The sequence below is a fragment of the Lynx rufus genome, unplaced genomic scaffold (assembly GCF_022079265.1).
Source record: "Lynx rufus isolate CCGP_SWC_20201006 ecotype Redwood Valley unplaced genomic scaffold, mLynRuf1.p SCAF_18, whole genome shotgun sequence".
In the NCBI taxonomy this organism is placed as follows: domain Eukaryota; kingdom Metazoa; phylum Chordata; class Mammalia; order Carnivora; family Felidae; genus Lynx; species Lynx rufus.
The window spans coordinates 24,511,637-24,526,856 of NW_025814832.1; the positions used below are offsets into that span (position 1 = coordinate 24,511,637).

The 15,220-nt window shown below is 52.7% G+C and overlaps 1 protein-coding gene across 1 annotated transcript; it reads left to right on the forward strand.

Annotated features, from left to right (window-relative positions):
• The first annotated feature begins 12,001 nt into the window (after positions 1-12,001).
• On the forward strand, positions 12,002-12,341 carry PRR15L (proline rich 15 like). Its single transcript, XM_047081133.1, has one exon. It carries the CDS (start codon positions 12,039-12,041, stop codon positions 12,339-12,341), a length of 303 nt encoding a protein of 100 aa, XP_046937089.1. The 5' UTR covers positions 12,002-12,038.
• Positions 12,342-15,220: the final 2,879 nt, after the last annotated feature.

A 15,220-nucleotide genomic window follows, 5' to 3' on the forward strand; every position in this document is an offset into this window, starting at 1 on the left:
GGGAGACGCGAGGCGGGCTCAGAGCTGGAGAAGGGCGGGGACGCCGAGAAAAGGCTGCAGGGGCTGCGAGATCACGGCAGACGGCGCCGGAGAGTTGGTCCGGGCAGCTTCCGGCCAGGTGGGCGCGGGGTTTACGGTGCAGGCATTACTGTGCTTGCAGACAGGGTCCTAGCGCCGACCCTGGAGCCTTGTAAGCCGTTAGAAATGCCTTCTTCCTGCCTTGCCTGGCTTTACTGTTCGTCGCACACTTGTGGCACTTGTCACACTTTACCTTCCTATTCAATTTATCTGATAGACATGTGTTGAGCACCTGCTATGTGTTGTGTGATTAGGACAGGAAAGGGGTGGAAGGAGGGTCAAGGGAGGCATTCCAAAGAGAACACCTCAATTGAATCTTAAAGGAAGGGCTACACAAAGAGGGGCCTGTGGGGAGAGGTGTTCCGGGTGGAGGAGACCGTCCAGACAAAGCTATGGAGGCCACAAACTGCAAGAGGGGTGCAAGGAACAACAGGCAGGCAGGACTGGCAACATAATTGGTGGGGTCCAGGGCAAAATGAAAATGTAGGGCCCCTTGTTAAAAAGTTGAAGAATTTCATGAGGGGCCCTGCATCAGGTCTCACACTCATGAAGGCGGTCAGGAAGGCAGGCCAGCCTCTGTGCAGTAAAAGGTTTGTGGCAAGGAGTGGCCAGAGAAGAGCCGTAAAAGTGGAAAGGTCATATCATAGGGAGGAGCCTCATTAGGGAACTTGGACTTTACCTCCGCTGACAGAGAGCAACCACTGGAGGGTTTGAAGGGTTTTGAAGCAGGGAGGAACCTGTTCAAAACAACTGCAAGGAGGATGGTTTCGTGGGAGATAAGGCTGGAGACAGGGAGACTATCTGGAAGTTATCATGCCGAGGTCAGTGACCTGGGACAAGGCATGAGGAGGAGGGGAAGGGCTGGATTTGAGAGATGTTTTGGAGGGAAATGGACAGAACTTGGCCATCAAGTGGGTGTGTGGATGGGGGAGATAGACAGCAAGGATGACATGTAAAGTGGCTGGATTAGGAGCGCTACCAACTGAGACAGGGATGCAGGATGCTGACCAGGTATTGGGGAGGCGGGGTTCTTGGCTTTGAACTTACCAGGTTAGTGGTGCTGGGAGGCCCCCATGTAAAAAAAGTGTGCAAGAGACACTTGGGTCTATAGCTTTGGAGTTCAGGGGGAGCCCTGGGGCTAAGGGTGCAGCTTTGGAGAGCCACAAGCTGACTGATCTGAAGTTCACATGCTGGCTGAGGCTGAGGGAAGGCATGAGATTGGGCAAGAGGTGGGTAGAGTGAGGAAGAGACTGGGTGGGCCCAGGATAGATTACCAGGGACCTCACAGGGCTGGGTGTGCCATTTGGGGCCCCTCCCCTTCCAGGATGTTAGCTCCTCCAGGAGGCTCTGGCTGGTTCTTTGGAAAGGACCACCCCCACCCCCAGCACAGCACTTGGGGCTCAGAAAAATTTGTTCTTGAACTGTGTGGTGTGCTATAGCAACAAGAAGATCTAGATTTCCATCCAGGGAGATCTTGGACTATTTCCATAACCTCTCTGCCAGCCAGTTTCCTTAACATGGAGCTAGCACCTATCTTGACTATCTTGGTATTTCTGTTTATAGGCTTACATAAATAAACATGTTAGACGTATATAACACTTTGCATTTTACAACATGCTTTAATATATCTCTCATGCTTTGAAGACCGTGTGTGTGTGTGAAACATTAATCGTCATTAATTTAAAAAAATGTTTTAAGTTATTTGTTTATTTGTGAGAGAAAGAGAGAGAGCAGGGGAGGGGGAGAGAGAGGGGGACACAGAGAGAATCCCAAGCAGGCTTTGCACTGTCAACACAGAGCCTGATGAGGGGCTCGAACTCAGGAACCAGGAGGTCATGCCCTGAGCCGAAGTTGGGCACTTAACCAACTGAGCCACCCAGGTGCCCCTAATCATCATTATTCCCACATGGATTGAAAGATTTCCCTGGATATAGCTCACTGGGCAGAACTAAGGGCCTCTTCAGGGCTCTCTCATGGGAATTTGGCTCCCATCTCAGAGTCCTGACTCAGGCTGTAAGAATTGCTGGGACTCCCCCCCATGATTAAACAAACACTTACTGGGCTCCAACTATGTGTTCCTGGCTCCCTGGGACACCCCAAGAAGCATGGCCCTGCCCCACCCTCAAGGTGCATCTCTCCTCCTTGAACCAACAGGTGGGGCACAGCAGGACAGGGTGAGTTGGTGGAGGCAGAGACCACCAGCATTTCACCCCACCCACAGCTCCCCGGGGTGACTCATGTGGAACAGAAGGATGTTTGAGAATAGTTCTGCCCGGCCGCTGGCCTCAGCTCAGGGTGGCTGCCCTAGACAGCACAGGAGTGTGGGTTTGGGGCGGCATTCTGCAGTGTTTGTCCTTTTCCAAAGGCCACAGAGAACCTCGGGGCCTATGGGCAGAGAAGCACATATGTGGTCTGGCATCCGGGGCATCGGGTCCTGGGGGTCTGCCAGCAGTCGGAAGGTGGCATGTGGGATGCCTCACTGTGATCCTCATGATCCTCTGAGGATTTAGCAGATGGGACACTGGGGAGGTGGAGAAGGGCATAGCAGGCCTGTGCCAGCTTTGGACAGGAAAGCACGGAGCCCCGGGGCGGCCTGCAGGCAGGCTGCTTGACTATCCTTTGTTGTTGTTGTTAGCTTTCTTATTAAGTGATAACCGTGTGCCACGTGACAGTGTAGATGTTTTACAAGCCTTTATCTAACTTGATCCTTCCAACAACCTTATAATGTGGGTACTATTATTAGCCAGATCTTGCTTAGTTAAGTAACTTGTCCAAGTTCACACAGCTGGTAGTTGGTGGGGCTGCGATTCAAACCCAGGCCTGTCTGGCTCCCCAGCCTGCATTCTTGTTCTCCGTGGGATGTGGCTTCTCCCGAGGCCCTGCCTACCCCATTCACTCTGCTTGGCCATCTCAGCCCCGGGTCTCTTTCTCCCTCCGCTTTGGCCTGATTCCCATCTTTTCCCCCAGTTGTTGTGCCAGAAGCTTGGAACCCCCACCCTTGCAGTCCCTGCCCCTTTCCAAAGTTCCTTCTTACCACACCTCATTCTGGGCAAGAACACCTATTACTTATCTTCCTGCAATAGCCATAAAAAGAAGGCTTACCCTTGACATTCAAATAATCCATTTCTTTTATCCACCATATGTTTATTACTATATGGTCCGTGTTTTCTGTGTGTTTGCTCACAGCCATGGTGTGTGTGTGTGTGTGTGTGTGTGTGTGTGTGTGTGTGTGTGTGTCTGCCTGCTGGGCTAAAAGCCCCGGAGACTAGTTTTTCTTTAGTTTGCCTCCGAACATCATCTGTGAGCACCTTGTGGGCAGCGAGGACAGGCTTGTTCATCTATCTGGGTAACCCCAGCTGCATGACACCTGACATTGAAGTCAGGTGCTTATTGGCTGCTTGTAAAGAAAGGAATAAGAGGTGTGACATGTGCAGGCAGCCATTTAGTAATGAGTAGGGACTGGGGTCACTTGGTCTGGGGTGGGGAGGGTTACACGTTCTCCAGCTCTTTTCGTCATCTCTCCTTCCGCAGCTCAGGACTTAGAATCAGGCCCCCTGAACTGCTTGCAACTGTAACCCAATGGTCCCTGTGTCTTCGTGCCACAATAGGGCCCCAAGATCCTTGGGGCTCCCTAGGTGTATTTTACTTCCTTCACTCAACAAGGGCAAATTTCTGAAAACGTGCACGTTGCATGTTTGTATATGGAATATCATACTTGAACTTGGTTTTTAGGGAGGTGCATTTAAAGGTTAAAAAAAAAACCACCATAAAGCAATAAAGTGGCCTGTTTAGAAAATATTCATAGTTTATAGCCTTATCTCAAACTCCCCTCCCAGCCCAGCTCCTCCCAGAAATAAATCTCCTAAAGGCCAAGGGTGGGGCCTGATTTCCCAGGCTGGTCCCTGTCTGGAGGGTGGGCCAGAGACTCCACAGCCCGCACCTGGTTCTGGTGGCATTCTCCAGGGGCCGGCCACAGGTGGGCATCCACCGAATCCTGCCCACTGAAGTTCTCATTCGGGCTCCTTCTGCAGTGTGGGAATCAGAGAACAGGATTCTGCACCCACCCTCCCCAGGTCCCAGGCATCAGAAAGTTCTGGAGTTTGGAGTCAGGGAGTGTGGGCAGGAGTGCTTCCAGGAGGAGCCCCTTCTAATAAAGATGGAAATGGTGCCCTGACCCTTGGTTGCTGTACCCCAGGTAGTGACCATCTCATTGACCCTCCAGTGTCTTCCCAACACTTGAGCTGGGATGAGTGTTTAGCCTCTTCTGTTCTCTTCTAGATGGGATGTCCATTCTCAAAGAGATGGGGCTTTCAGAGAAAGTGATGGATCTAGAAAGCTGTGGGCACCTTCCTGGGACAGCTATATTATTTTTTTAAAGATTTGTATTTTTAGGGGCTCCTGGGTGGCTCAGTCGGTTAAGCGTCCAACTTCGGCTCAGGTCACGATCTCATGGTTTTTGAGTTCAAGCCCCGCGTCAGGCTCTGTGCTGATAGCTTAGAGCCTGGAGCCTGCTTCGGATTCTGTGTGTGTGTCTCTCTCTCTGCCCCTTCTCCGCTCATGCTCTGTCTCTCTTCTCTCAAAAAAATAAACATTAAAAAATGTTTTTAAAAAATGTTTTTAAAAAATTAAAAAATACGATTTTTATTTTTTCATTTTATTTATTTTAGAGAGTACACGTGAGTGGGGGAGAGGAGCAGAGGGAGTGAGAGAGAATCTCAAGCAGGCTCCATGCCAAGTGTGGAGCCTGACTCTGGGCTCGATCCCATGACTCTGGGATCATGACCTGAGCCAAAATCAAGAGTCAGATGCTCAACTGACTGAGCCATCCAGGTGCCCTTATAAGATTTTATTTTCAAGTAATCTCCACACCCAGTGTGGGGCTCAAGCCCACAACCCCGAGATCAAGAGTTGCACACTCCACCGACCAAGCCAGCCAGCACCCCAAGAAGTAGACTTCTTACTAGAGGCAGGCGGACCTTGCAAAATAATATCCTAAGTTCACATAAACCCCTGGGAAGATGATAATTAACAGCAAGCCTGCTGTAGCTGAAATCACATGGGCTTTGTCTCACATTTGCCTGACCCAGGGACTGTGGGAAAAAGGCAAACAAGCTAGATTAAGAATTTCTTAGGGTAAAGACAAGACTTCTATTTCTCATTTGCGTTTTAAAGCTTGTATTAAGACCCTACTATGTCAGGTCTGAATCTGTGGCAGATAATTCTTGGTTCAAGGAGATAAAATTCTCTAAGGGAGCCAAATACATGAATAGATCATTACAATACTATATATGTATGTATGTGTGTACATACACCCATATGATCAATCATGGTATACATCATGTTAAATAGCATATGAGCAAACTCTGAAGGAATAAAAAAGTTCCTGGTGGCATAGGAGGTGTAATAATTAATTCAGGCCTTGAGGGATGAATAGGGGTTTGTCTTGGTTTAAACATTTTTTTTAACGTTTATTCATTTTTTTGGAGAGATAGAGACAGAGCACAAGCAGGGGAGGGGCAGAGAGAGACGGAGACACAGAATCTAAAGCAGGCTCCAGGCTCTGAGCCATCAGCACAGAGCCCCAGCACAGGGCTCAAACTCACGAACTGCAAGATCATGACCTGAGCTGAAGTCAGCACTTAACAAACAGACTGAGCCACCCAGGCCCCCCAAGTTTGTCTTAGTTTACACAGGAGATCATTCCCGAGCAGGAACACAGCACGCACTCCTCATCCCAGCTTCTTTGGCCAGGAAGGTAGGCAGAGAAAGGGACTAGTGAGAGGATTTATGGCACGTTGGGAGAGGAAGCTGCAGAGGCCCATCCTAAGAGGGCTGGGCCAAGTGGGTTCCTCTATGGGCCAAGGGGGGCCTTTGAAGGACTGTCCACTTGAGGCCTAGAGGTAGGGGGGCTGTTGAGGAAGGAGGAGAATATGAACTCACAAGGCCATGAGAAGTTGAACCAAGTAGAAACAGGGTTGGAAATGGTAGGGCAGATGTGAGAGGTGGTTAGTTTGGGAGTTGGTTGAGGGGATTAGGAGCCCAAGGAAAGGGGATCGTCTGCCTTTTCTCTACCCAGTAGTTGGCTCAGAGCCTGGCACACACTCAGACCCTGGAGGAAGGAGCTGGGTGGGTGAATTGGGCATCTAAGCCAGGCCGCACTGGGACACACAGCTGCAGGGACACTGAACACACAGGGGGATGTTCCTCACTCTCCAGCGATGCCTGTCCTAGGGGAGAGAATGCCAGCACAGATGGGCCACCTGAGGGGGGCGGCAAAATAACCTGCTCCAAGGCTCGGAGCCTCATGCGAAAGCAGCCCTGGGTGAACGCTGCGCACCACCTTGGCTAATGCAGGTTTGCAGGAGGGGGTGGGTCAGTGAGGGGATCCGTGAGGATGTCGCCCCCTGCCCGAGCAAGCTCTGCCTTCTTGCCTTTCCCTCTCTTCCAGCCTCGCCACGGCCCCGTCTCTCCTCCTTCCCAGAAAGCTGGCCCCAGGTGTTACCCCCTTTATAACATCCACCAAAGGCCCGTGCAACGGACCCCTGGAAGTTTGGAGGAAGGGGCATGAAGTGGTACTTTGCAGAGTACAATAGGAGCATGGTCCAGTATCAGAAAAACAAATGTCCCTCTGCCCACGCACATGGAACTTGGCATCTGAAATCACAGCCCCTGAAGCCTACCTCTAAGCGATGGAGATGTCTGAGGGTGGGTGGGTCTGGAGAGCCTGGCCCAAGGTGGGGCCAGTGACCACCCCCCACCCTGAGGAGGGGCCCTTCAGGTAAAGAGGGAACCGCAGCCCCCCACCCAGTGCCCGCCTGAGGAGCATTGAGCTTTGGGGTGGAGCGGACAGCCTGGGAACCGGTCTGCCAACCAGTTTAACCAGGGACTGGTTTCGACTCCGTAGTTCAAAGGAGCTAGGGTGCACCCCGTCCCACGTCCCACCCGGCCAACGGGGAACAACGGCTGCGCTTAACCCTTTCACAGTTGTGCCTGGGGCCACGTCCAGATGTGGTCCGTGATGGAGAGGGTCCGACCCTCTTTGGGGCATGAAATGGGTGAGGGTGACCTTGGCTACAGCTGGGGGGTGCAGCCAGGCCCACGAGGGTGGGGAAACTGAGGAGAGAGGCTCCCTTGTTCCTCCTGCCCCAGACTTCCCTTGGGGTTTCCTCTTCCTGCCTAGGCGATCCCCGGAGGACCCTGACTTCTGGGTGGGTGCAGGGGCACTGGGATTGGATTTCTGGGGTAATGAATATTCATCAACCTGATCCGGCCTCTGCTTCTGTTTACTTAGCCGGGAGGGGCTGGGTTTCAGGTTCACCTTGACTCCTGGAGCCGCAGCGGAGCAGGTACCCGCTCCTGCACCTGTTTCTCTTGCACCTGCCGTCCAGCTGCTCCTACCCAGCTCGCCCGGCCTGAGCCTTGCCTGGCGCGGCACCCTGGAGGCACCCTTACCTCCTCCAGTCTCCCTCCCGGGCAGCTGCCACGCTCAGCTCCTTCTCTAAGGAAGGTCTCACCTCCAGCCCGGAGCAGCCAGGATTACAGGTACAGGCAGAGGGTGAGGGGGTGGGGAAACCAAGGCACAGAGCCCAGTCAGGGCACTCCGTTCCACTTCCATGGCTGACAAGACTAACTGGGAGGGGGAACCCAGGCAGGCTGGTTCCCATCTCTCCCCTAGGTGGGCAGGCAGCACTCAAGACTCATCCCACTGGCTCTTGGAGTTAATCCAGGCCTCCAGCAGAGCTCTTTCTGGGAAAGTTTCCCTCCAGAGCAGTTCTGTATTAACTCTTACTAAGCTGGAGCCTACCCACCCCCCACCCCCCGCCCCCACCACCAGCCTGGAGGATGTTTCTGGCCGTTTGGTAGGAACATCTCTCCATTCCTATCCAGGGTAGCCCAGTCTTACCCAGAGTGCACAAATGGCATCAGGGGCCCTGCAGAGGGATAGGGGCTGGGGGGTTCTGGGTTTTGTCTTCAAGCATAGAAGCTGACTCACTTCCTCAAGTCCCCTCCACTCCTCCACCCCCAACACTGTCAATGGTTAACTTGTCCCAGCTCAGAAGGGGCCTGGTTCAGTCTGGACAAGGCCCTTGGAACAGTTCATGGAACTCAGCTAGGGTGGTGGGGCCTGTCCTAGGTGGCCACATGCCCACCAGGGTGCTGGCTGTCATAGGCAGGGTGGGGGGTGGTGGCAGGCTATCCTGTGAGGCCCTTTGTGGGCTCCAAAGCTGTGCAAACAGCGGAGATGTAGCTAACTCGCGTCCTCAGGGGTTGATTTCTATCATCCCATGGATTGCAGGGCCCCAGGGCGAGGGCCCAGCCCTCAGTTTGGCCAGCTAAGGGCCCTGCGCACGCAGACCGCATGGCCCCACCACATATCACCAAATGCTGGGTCTGCTTGAAAACCCAAGGACACCCCCTGCCCCCCGTTTCCTCTGACCTTCTGTGATTAGGCGTGGGCATGTGGCTGTAAGTATATCGCTCTTTCCGATGTTTGATAGCTTTCGATATCACATCACTTGTTTTATGTTTATTTATTTTTGAGAGAGAGAGAGAGACAGAGCATGAGTGGGGGAGGGGCAGAGAGAGAGGGAGACAGAATCCGAAGCAGGCTCTAGGCTCCGAGCTGTCAGCACAGAGCCCGACGCGGGGCTCGAACTCACAAACCACGAGATCATGACCTGAGCAGAAGTTAGACGCTCAACCGACTAAGCCACCCAGGCGCCCCATATCACATCACTTTTTTGATTGAAAGCAAATCAGATTTTACACTATCTTGGGGTGACTCACCACTTAAAATAATCTTATAGTTTGGTTATTTTGTAAAATAAACAGTACTCTAATTTATCTCTTCTGTTTAGATTTTCATACGTCAGTCTTGCCGAAAGGGGCAAACATCTCTTACCAGTGCTTCTATGTCCTCTCGGACAGAAGGGACAGCAAAAGGCATCTTAGCCCAGAGTTCAAGGCCAGCAGACAAGGGCCCTGATGACTTGGTGCCATGGTGGAGGTCCCAGGGCAGGGTCCAAGGTCTATTCCCCTCTCTCTGTATGGTTTTCTGATAAGGTTCCTTGTGATCGGTCACTTCCTTCATTCTGGGGAGAGTTAAGCCCAGTGGATGCCGATTTGCAGCACCCGCGAAAGCAGGTGTCTTTTTTTTTTATGTTGCTTTAATTTTTATTTTTGAGAGGGAGAGCATGAGTGGGGGAGGGCAAGAGAGAGAGAGAGTCAGAGGATCCAAAGCAGGCTCTGCGCTGACAGCAGTGAGCCCAATGTGGGGCTTGAGTTCATGAACCAGGAGATCATGACCTGAGCCAAAGTCGGATGCTCAACCAATTGAGCCACCCAGGTGCCCCTAAAGCAGGTGTATTTTAGCCGGCACAGGCAGAAGCACTTTCTCTCAAGGGGGTGGGCAGTCAGATGGTTATCGTCGGCTCAGGAGTTGGATTCTCCACCCCTCTCTGAGTTCCTTGGCAACCCCGGATGGGCGGTGGTGGGGTCACGGGCCTTGCCCTAGACCAGGCGGCGACTGGGCACCCACAGGCCAAGCAAGTGCCCTCCCCACAGCTCCTTCCAGAAACCCATTCTGGAACACCAAGTTCTGTGCAAGATTGTGCTAAGCCCAGGTGGGGGGCAAGCTGCCAAAGCAAACCTCTCAGGCTGTCCCCTTTGTGCACTCACCTCTCCAGGGTGCCCTGAGAGTATTTATCTGGCCACTCTCACCCCCTTTCACTTTCTAAGTGGGAGCTGCACAAGATCTCCCCTGGGCTTCTCTTGCTACTTGAGCTCAGCTAGAGGGACAGAGCTGGCAATGTGGGATCTGCTTCCCAAAGAGGTAGCAAGGAATCCATCAGGCATGTGATCTGGACGGGGGGCTGAGTATATGGCGGGACAGGGGGCACCAGCAGCAAGGGGCCCATGGAGGCGGGCACTCAACCCATTCCAAGCCTAGACCAGCATCCCACTTTTGTTTTTCCCAAATTTGATATGCTCTCCCACTTAAAAAAAAAAAAAATCTTTGCTCATTAGGGCAGATCTGGAAACCAGAAACAATACAGGGAGAAAACACCCCCAATTCCTTTTCCATAAAGAAAATCACTATTAATCATTTGTCATACTTCTTTCTGGTCTTTTTAGAGAATGTAGCTAAGACCACTGGTTTTTAAAAGGAGGTAACAGGGGCGCCTGGGTGGCGCAGTCGGTTAAGCGTCCGACATCAGCCAGGTCACGATCTCGCAGTCCGTGAGTTCGAGCCCCGCGTCGGGCTCTGGGCTGATGGCTCGGAGCCTGGAGCCTGTTTCCGATTCTGTGTCTCTCTCTCTCTGCCCCTCCCCCGTTCATGCTCTGTCTCTCTCTGTCCCAAAAATAAATAAAAAACGTTGAAAAAAAAAATAAAATCCTACTGTTTAAAAAAATAAATAAATAAATAAATAAAAGGAGGTAACATACGGGGCGCCTGGATGGCTCCGTCAGTTAAGTGTCCGACTCTCGATCTCGGCTCAGGTGATGATCTCACGGTTTGTGAGTTGGAGCCCCTCCTCGGGTTCTGCGCTGACAGCGTCGAGCCTGCTTGGGATTCTTTCTCCTTCTCTCTCTGCCCCTACCCTACTCATGCTCTCTCTCTCCCCCTCCTCTCTCTCAAAATAAATAAATAAACTTAAAAAAAAAAAAAGGAGGTGATAGATTTGCCTGTGCTTGGGCTTCCTGACCATCTAGCTTTCTGGTGTATTGTGGCTACTGACTCCTCCCCAGGACCCTTCACAGCCACATGCAGAGTCCTGAGAACCAGACCACCACCCTCTCCAGGCTCACAGATGCCTTGATCTGTCATCCCTCTGCCTGCCCTTCCATTGCTCTGAATTCCTCCAGTCTGCTGTCTCTTTCTTCCACCTTCCACCCACCGTCCCCCACCAGCAACGACGTCCAGGAAACCTCATCTCCCAGAACACGTACTAGCTCAGACAGCATCTGTGTGGAAATTAGTAGAAGATGAGGCCAAGCCAGGATGCATCACTTGTCAGTGGGGATGCCTGGATTCTAGCCTCCAAGCCCCACCTCTGTCGGGTACCTTATGGAGGGTCCAGCCTGGTCTAAACCGTATCTCATGTGGACCTTGTGGCCTCACCAAACCTTCCAGATTTCCAAGCTTTTGGCTCCCCTGCAAACTCCTGTCCTCATGGAAGCTAGGTGGGGAAAGGAACCATTCCTCGATAATTACTACCGTTACCATGTTTTACTTTGCAAAGCATGCCTCCCTCCGTGGGCAGGGATTAATGTTAGAGCTAAATGTTAGGGCTGGAAGGGACAGCTGAGGACTCTGAGGGCCAGAGAAGTAACTTGCTAGAGGTCACAGGCTAGTACAGTCCCCGGGACTTCCCACTCCCGGCCTGAGCTTCCTCCCGCTCAGGAAAAATGCAATGGCTCCTTCACTCCTGCTGGTCCCCACTGGGAAGTCCAAATTACTCTCAAAATTGTAAATCCTATTTATTTTACAATGAATACTAAACAAAATGCACAGGGTGTTTCTACGCATCTGATACCAGCCAACCACCTGCCGGCTCCTGGCGGCAGGGCCTGGTGGCCTAGTGGGAAGAAATTGGGAAGGGTGTCAGTGGCCTGGGTGCTGGGTGACCCAGGCAAGCCGTTCACCTCCCTGCAGCCCTGAGGGGCCTGGAATCTCAAAGCTCCCTACAACCCTGCATGGCAAAAGTATGTGGCTGTCCCGCGGCCCCTTGGCCTGTTGATGTCCACTTGGCTGCCCCTTCCCCAGGCCCCTCTCTCCCCTCTCTTCCTGGGTTCATTCAGCTTCACCTTCAATTCTTTCAGGCCTGGACTATTGAAATAGCCCACGATTAGGAGTTTAGAGAGGGTTGCTCCGAGGTACCCCCCTGCTCCCCCACTGCCTCCTCTCACTGTCCCACCCTGCTCTTGCAGAAAGCCCCACCCTTGGCTCGGGGAACGCCATGACCGAAGTGGGCTGGTGGAAGCTGACCTTCTTGCGGAAAAAGAAATCCACACCCAAGGTGCTCTATGAGATCCCCGACACCTATGCCCAAACAGAGGGCAGCGCAGAGCCCCCTGGGCCCGAGGGCGGAGGCCCCGACGGCAACTTTAACACCCGCCTGGAGAAGATTGTGGACAAGAACACAAAGGGCAAGCATGTCAAAGTCTCCAATTCGGGCCGCTTCAAGGAGAAGAAGAAAGTCCGAGCCACGTTGGCAGAGAACCCCAACCTCTTTGATGACAGGGAAGACAAAGGACAGTGAAGGGGGCCAAGGAGGATGCTAGCACCTCCCCACTCCTGCCGTCAGCCGGATCTGAGACAGGAGCTTGCCACGCTGGCCTCCTTGGCCACAGCTGAAGCCGTGGGGGCAGTTGATGCCTGCTGGCAGGAAATGTCTGGTTTTAGGTTTGTATTTATATACCCCAGCTTTCTGGAAGGCCTGGGAGATCCCAGGGTACTCCCACGTCCCCCAGCACATACAGAAGCACTCCAATCCGAGGATGAGAGCCCCACCCAGGAAGGACGGCCCTCCTCGCTGTGGCGGTGCCAGCAGGGAGGTGGGCATGGCAAGAAATGGAGAGAGGGAGCGGACAGACTTCACTTCCTCCAGGGGCACAGGGTTAAGGGTGAGTTTCAGTTGCTCCCTCTACCTTCTCTACCTGTAACTGTTCGCTGGACCAATTCTGAGAGTGAATTTTCCAGAAGCCACATGATGGGGTGGTTTCCTGGAGCTGGAGGAGGTGGAGACCCTGAACTTGAGCTCACTTCCCATCACAAGAGGGAAGCTTCCTGGAACTTGGTGCCCAGCTGTGTGGGGAGAGAAGGACGCTGGGTGGTGCTGCAGAAGGCCAGGCGAGGGACCCCATGGCTCTCCGCACACATCCTCAAAGGGCGCTGCACTCGGGGGAGGGGGTAGGGAGTGTTGGTAGGAGCTAAGAGCAGTTAACTCTCTTCTCCCCTTCTCCTACTAGTATTTAAGAGGGACAGGCCCCAGAGATGAGTCCTGGAGCCTTGAATTTTGCTTAAAAAAATAATTGTAGGTTTCTCTTTGTAATAAACGATGATGCAAAAGCAGAGAACCTATTTATGCTTTTGTCTTACATTTACTGAGGCCCATTTCTAATGCCTTTACTCCCTTCGTGTAAGTAAAGTAGAACTTTGTGCTCAAAGTGTTCCTATAAAGCATCAGAAAGGATCCCCAGGGGTCACCTAGCTGGTTGGTAGAACATGTGACTCTTGATCTCCAGGTTGTAAGTTTGAGCCCCAGGTTGGGTGTAGAGATTACTTAAAAATAAAATCTTTTCTTCCTCCCTTCCTTCCTCCCTCCCTCTCTCTCTCTCTTTCTCTCTTTCTTTCTTTCCTCTTTCTTTCAAAGGAAGAGTCCCCAATGTGAAAATATAGCAAAGGGAGGGGCTAGTTTCAACTCAGTGGTCAGTTCCTTCTGGTCAACAGAGAGACCATCAGGGGCTCTAAGAGAGTGGAGGAGTCCTTTGGAGACTGACCCCCAAATCGCAGGGGTTTGGTTTGGGATCAGGATTCAAATTCTCACTCCACAGCTTAGTAAAAATGGTGATTTGGGGAAAATTAAAAAAAAAAAAAGTTCTCTGAACCTCTACCTCAGTTTCCTCTTCTGTAAAAAGGGTTGTTACAGTACCTATTTCATGGGAATGGCCAATATTAAGTGTCCCATAAATAGTCCTATAGTAGGTGCTCAGTTAACATTGGTTTCCCTTTATTAAAGAACTCCACCATAGCCCACGGTTTCTGTTTAAGGAAGAGGAGTGTGCTCCCTGTGCTATTAGGTCCAGATCTTTCTCAAGCCCCAGGAGCTGGGAACTAGGAAAAATTGGACAAATTTCTGGAGCTCTTGGTGGGAACAGGGAGAAACCAAGGTGGCAACCAAACAATGTGGTCCTGCAGCTTCCAGGTCAGTTGCTTGCAGGCTGTTGGGCCACTCCACCCCAGGGAGTGTGGCTCAGGGAAATTTATTACCCAAACAAACAGACCTATACAAGGGGGCCTTTGTTGGGTGGCCTCACCCAGGCCAGGGGGAGTTCTGAGGATGAGTGAGGGACACCAGGAGCCGGAGGAAGGGAAGGAAGGCTGACTCAGGTGCTGCCTTCCCCAAGGCCTCTTCCCCTATCCTCACCACATGGAACTTTCTAGGGTCCATCCAATTACTTAATCCATAAAATGTCCCACGGAGGAGCTGACTTCCCCCATACTCCAGCCCTGTCCACTGTGAATAGCCAAGGTTTACAGGGAGCTTACAATGGGCCAGGCCCTGTGGCAAGTACTCCACGAGGTTCCTCATTCAATCCCCTCATCACTTGAGGCAGGTGCTGTCCTCCCCATTTTCCAGCTGAGTTAGCTGAGGTGGAGAGAAGTGAAGCCATTTGCTTGCAATGGCAGAGCTGAGACTGAAGCCGGGGCTGGCTGTGCACGTGACTGCTGCACACAGCCCCTTCCACTCTTGATTCTCACCCGCTTGGGAGAGGAGAGGGCAATGTCTGGGGCTTGGAATCCCGATTCTGGCACCAATGGGGGAAAGCTAACCGCTTTCAAGGCTGAGTGTCTTCTGAGACACCGGACTATAGGAACCTGCCACTTGAGCCCATCTTGAGGTTCCTTGAGGGAGGTGGGGCTTGGGGATGATGCTGGGCCCTGGGGCACCAAGCCCTGCTTCTACCCAAAGCTGGCACCGCATTGCCACCATTACCCCTCTTAGGAGAGAGGGTCTACGGCCCTTCTGCCTTGTGCGGGAGACCCTGCTCCAGCCCCAAAGTGATGTCCACAGGAATCTTCCAGGGAAGCCCCACATATTTCCCTAAGTTGGGGGCAGGTGGTGGGTGCATACTAAAAGCCGAAGGGAAATCTGGCTGGCCAGGGAGTCGGAGGGAGGCAGCTGCAAGCTTTCACGAGGCCGGAGGAGGAGGAGGAACCGAGAGTGCAAATATGTGCAGGAGCTGCAAGAGGCTACGGGTTATCGACCACAGTTTCACTGGGACACGACCCAAGGCGGGGAAGGGGGAGGCAGGAGGGGCTGGCCAGAACTGGCCTGCACTGCCCAGAAGGGGCCAACCCTGGGCGGCGGGCTCCCCCTGCTGGCTGCCCAACCTCTAGGGGAGAGGAGGTGTGGCT

Bases quoted from the DNA above. Each gene is read 5' to 3' on its own strand.
- PRR15L (XM_047081133.1), top strand. From the start codon at position 12,039: ATGACCGAAGTGGGCTGGTGGAAGCTGACCTTCTTGCGGAAAAAGAAA.